This window comes from Haliaeetus leucocephalus, unplaced genomic scaffold (genome assembly GCF_000737465.1).
Source record: "Haliaeetus leucocephalus isolate CR32 unplaced genomic scaffold, Haliaeetus_leucocephalus-4.0 Scaffold217, whole genome shotgun sequence".
In the NCBI taxonomy this organism is placed as follows: Eukaryota; Metazoa; Chordata; class Aves; order Accipitriformes; family Accipitridae; genus Haliaeetus; species Haliaeetus leucocephalus.
Window position 1 is genome coordinate 12,077,272 of NW_010972653.1, and position 5,194 is coordinate 12,082,465.

Sequence of the window (5,194 nt, forward strand, 5' to 3'; positions counted from 1 at the left end):
CCCCTCGTCTCCGGCCGCCTCAGTGGCACTGAGCGGGACCTCATTCTGCAGCGGCGCATGGAGGCCGGCCGGCCCTGCTTGCTGGTGGCCGAGGTCAGCGATGCCTTCGAGCGGCCGGGTGGCGGCAGCCGGCCGCAGAGCCGCGAGAGCAGCCGGCCGCAGAGCCCTTCCTCCGTGGTGTCGCTGGAGGAGAGCGGCTCCCTCATCCACTGCTACCAGGAGGCCAGCGGCGAGTGGAGGGTGCTGACGCGCCTGCCCGAGGAGGCCAATGCCAAGGGCTGCGCCATGTGTGTCCTCCACAACTACCTCTTCCTTGCAGGGGGCATCGCGGCGGGGCCGGCAGGCGGAGAGCCCCGGGCCCGCCTTTCCGACAAGGTCTTCTGCTACAACCCCCTTACCGACACCTGGAGCCAGGTGCGGCCGCTGGCTCAGCCCCGCTCGCAGCTCAAGCTGCTGGCCCTGGACGGTTACCTCTACGCTGTGGGGGGCGAGTGCCTCTTCACCGTGGAGAGGTATGACCCGCGGGCTGACCGCTGGAGCCCTGTGGCACCCCTGCCCAAGGGTGCCTTCGCTGTGGCTCATGAGGCCACCACATGCAACGGGGAGATCTATGTGTCAGGAGGCTCCCTCTTCTACCGCCTGCTCAAGTATGACCCCAAGCGTGACGAGTGGCAGGAGTGCCCTTACAACAGCAGCCGCCGGCGCTCTGCTGACATGGTGGCCTTCAAGAGCTTCATCTACCGCTTTGACGTGAGCAGCGGCCGTGGTGGGGAGCAGGGCCCAGGCGGTGGGGCTGGCGGTGGCGTTGAAGTTTTCCGGTACAACACGGTGGCCAAGCGCTGGAGCCAGTGCGCCAGCCTGCGGCCCAGCGGCGGCCCCATCCAGCCTTTCCGCTGCGCCCCCTTGGGCAACACCATCTACTGCGTCAACCGGACCGGCACCCTCCGCTTCAGCCTAGCCCAGGACGGTGAGGTGGAAGCGGATGGTGGGCTCAAGGGCACCTTCGATGGGGAGCTTCTTAAAGCTCCCTTGGATGCCAAGGGTGTCCTCCTACCCTTCGTGCTCACCCTGCCCGAGAGGCTGGACAAAGCAGGGGACCAGGAGGGCTCCCTCCTGCTGTGAGGTATCCAGCTGGCTCTGGCTTCCCGAGCGGGGAGCTGGGTTGCAGCTGTGGGGCACCCACAAACTCCCCCCTACAGAGGGGACCCTCTCTGGCGTGTCTGCAGAGACAAGGGGCTCCTCCTTTCCTCCTCTCTGCTCCCAAGATGTTGAGCTGGAGCCACTTGGTTGTAACTCGGTTGTAACTCTTTTCATGTTTGCTGTGCTTTGTGTGAAAAGCCAAGCACGTGAAAGGAAAAGCTGCTATAAAGATAATCTCTGGATTATGTTTGTGCCAATGCCCAATCTGAGGAAAACTTTTTTACACCTGGATTTCTAAAAAATTCCTGCCAACAGTGTCATAATGGGACGTTACTGTTAGTGTTGGTTGCATGTTTACATGTAGTTGCAATCTGGGCTGGAGCCTTTTCTGCCATTTGTTTTCTTTCTCTCCGGGATGATACCGAGGGATAAATGCTGCCGGCAACGTAGCTTGGCTGCATTTGTTTTTACGTTAAACCAACTATTTCCTGTGTTAGCAAAGTATAGGAAGAACATCTCCATCACAGCCTTTCATTTCTGGTGCAATAGATGGTTTAAGGAAGACGTGGCACTGTGTGGTCCCAGGAATTTCAACCACAAATGATTTAACAGATACCAGACTTAAATTTTTAAGTAACACGAATGTGTGCCACATGTTTGTGTTTGGAATGCAAAAAAAAAAAAAAAGGAAAAAAGAAAAAGACAAGTTACCTTTTTAAAATGTGGCATACTATAGCAGATATGAAACGTTGATATGTTCTTTATTTGAAAACGGCAATGGTTTCTGTATAAAAAGACATCATTTTATTACCTTTTTTTATCAGAGATTTTAAATTAAAACAAAAATGAACTGAAGCTGTTTAGACTGCAACCGATTGACATGACCATGTATGCCACTAGAGTTGGGGTAAATATTTTGTACTTCAGCTGCTCTTTAATTAACTGCAAGTCAAGCAAGATTAACCTAAACCAAATGTAACTTTTTCGAAACTGACTGCAGACAGCTTAAATGTTTCACTGTATGTTCAGTATCCTGTGGCAAGAGGCTTTTCCAGCTTAGTGCAAGACCATCAAAGGAGGACATGGAAAATAGGAATGCGCTACACATGTTGATTATATTGTGCACTAGCATGATGTTATTTCCCTATCTTTTGATTGAGAGACTGCTTTATTTATTTCGATCTAACGATTGCTGTAATCAATAAGTCCTTGTTAATTGCAGTACGTGCTGATGGCGTATGCTGTCATTGGGATTCTGAACCGCCCAAGAGCGCTGTTTGTGGAGCAGCATCCTAACGAGACAAAACCACACAAAGCTTCTTACTGCCTGTGGAAAGTTGGAGCATACTTTTTGTCATGTTACTCAGAATTGGAAAAGTGTAAACCACCTATGCAGACAGACTATATTGAAAAGGGCACATGCATTTATTTTATACATTTTATATAAAAAAATCAATAGGCAAGGCAAATGTTTTAGCTTTATGGTAAATCACTGAGAAACCTTTTCTGGAAAAAAAAAAAAAAGAACCAGTGTTTTTGCTATTGATAATTCAGCCTGGAACTGGCATGGACTATGGAAGGGAATTGTTTATACTCAAAGCTCTAGTATAGATTCATATTTTAGAAAGACATAGGGACCTTACATCAAAGAAAGCAGATCCTTTTATGTCTTATTAAGATGTTTCTGTTAAACAGGTCATTAGCATTCTTATATGTTATTGCTAGTTCCAAAGGAAGGCAGCAGGCTCTGTCCTAAGAGACACCATCTTCACGAAAGAGAATAGTGAAGTTTATAGATACTTCTTTCCTTCACTTTCATGTGTTTTTTTTTTTTCCTTTTCTCTATCTGTCTTGCACAGGGTTTTAATGCAGCTGATCTGGTTAGCCATCCTGTAGAAAACAGTTGTCCAGTCCTCAAAGTTCTTAGCCAAGTGAACCTATTCCCTAGTAAGCCAATTAAAGCATCAGCCAGGTAGGAGCTGTAGGCCTGCAGAGTGTGACGCTTATCTTAGCCTCAGTACAGGTTGGTGCAGCGGAATTTAATACCACAGATGGCGTATTCATTAGCAATTCACAAAGAAATTGATTTTTTTCACTGAATGATGGACTTAATTCTCAGACAAGAATCCTTGGAAATGTTGACTCTAAATAAAATTACAGCATTGTAGCTTGAACAGGAAAGAAAAATGATGTGTTTTCCTTCAGCATCATTTTTATGTTAACTGTAGGAAGTATTTCAAGCTGTGTAGTGAAACACTTAGGTGCATACTTAAACTAAAGACATAAGCCCTAGGGCAGATTTTGAATTTAGTATAGTCACCAGGAACACCCAAGGAAATGTCTCTTTTATCTTACAATAATACAGTACGATTTCATAGTTCAAAATATTACGTAGTATAGTTCTTATACTACAGCACAGTGAGGAATCAAGCCAGCTTTTGCATTCCTATTAATTAAGCATTAATTAATCATTTTAATTCCTGCTAATGCATGAATATGTTTCTAAATGAGTTTTGGGAAGTCTCCATGATTTAAGCTGCAAAAATATGCCATAGACTTCCGGGAAAGAATGAAACATATCCTTTCTTCCAATATTTGTTGCTGTACACCATGAAGAAATACATTTGGAAATAATCTTTACAGTAATAAGCATTCTACAAACCTGCAGTGGTTTGAATTTTTGCTAGCTCCTATTGTTAGAAAAGGTTGAATCAAGTGCTTACCCACTTTCACTGTTTACACAGTGTAAATGAGGGCAGGGTCTGGTCTTCATTAGTAGCTGTCCGTCAAACCTGTTTCCTTTGTACACTCTTTGCATAATCACAGCCTGATGATTGACAACAGAGGCATGTTTCTAGCCAGATTTCCTACTCTGTGGCCTCTGTTTCCTCCCTGGTAAGCCTGAGGCAGGTTTACTGAGAGGTTCCCCCCCCACGCCCAGTTCTATCTTCAGCGTATCCAAAAAAAACCCCACCAGACTTGGGTACTAAAACCAGAATTTAGGTGGACTTTAGGCATTTGAAGACCAAAATTGTCATCCCAGAACTCTCCAGTTTAACTTAAACTGAGCAACCATGCTCCCTTTGACATGTGGAGGTGCCGAGCAGTTCCCCTCCACCCATTCAAAACTGCTCACCTCTGAGCAGTTACGCACCTACCTAGCTACCGGCTCAACTCCTTTGAAACTAGCTGATGTGAAGCCACTGGTGTAATATGGTTTTATGGTACAAGCTAAAGGGCTAGGCCACCCTCAAATTGTGTTTGCATATGTTTTGCTTTTAAAACAGAGCTATTTTATCTAATAGCCTGAAGGCTACTCTATTTGCGTGGGAACATGGAGATATGTGTTTTCTTTCTTGGCCTGCAAGGATTCAACCCACATCTCCCAGTGCCTGATTGCCAATGGATTGAAGTACCTCTTGGAGCTAATCCCTGATTTCTAAATAATTATGTGTTTTGTATTATACATTAATTGGCTAAAAATCTCAGAAATTATCCAGGTAGGTGAATTCAAACCCTCATCCTCACAGTGATCTGAGACTAGCTGGAGAGACATAGTCCTCTCTGCTGTCTTTCTTCTCCATGAATCTCACAGTCCCCTTCTCCCACTGATAGGACATGCGGGAGATAATTTTTCTGCTTCCTCCTCCCTAGAGTACTCCTGCTTTCAAGGTCATCTGCTAGAGGATCTAGGCTTGAATTCCCTTAAGCTGAGTAAGGACTGAACTCGGGCCTCCCACATCACATGTGTGTTCTCAAATCTAGATGACTATTTGGAAGAAGAGTGTGCGACCACCCCCTCTGGCTCTTTTTCAGGGATGAACCTCATGCACATCCTCCAAAAGCACACATAGGCTTCTGCACACTGAGTTCTGGGTAGATTCCAGCTCCTGGATGTGTAATTCAGGACACATTTAGTACATGTTGGTGCAATTGGGCAAGTTTTCTTCTGTGGAAAGCTTTTCCAGACCGGCTCTGTATTTTGGGTTGCCAGTCTGAGGTGAGGGACTCCATGCACTGTACTGGGAGGCCAAACAGGGAATTTGGATTCTTC

General features: G+C 46.2%; 1 protein-coding gene across 1 annotated transcript; it reads left to right on the top strand.

Annotated features, from left to right (window-relative positions):
• Nucleotides 1-3: 3 nt before the first annotated feature.
• Nucleotides 4-1,810, top strand: KBTBD11 (kelch repeat and BTB (POZ) domain containing 11; the record flags this gene model as incomplete). The annotated part of the gene is made up of 1 exon (XM_010566762.1): nucleotides 4-1,810. A coding segment is annotated over one exon (1,119 nt), but the record flags the coding sequence as incomplete, so codon positions are not given.
• Nucleotides 1,811-5,194: the final 3,384 nt, after the last annotated feature.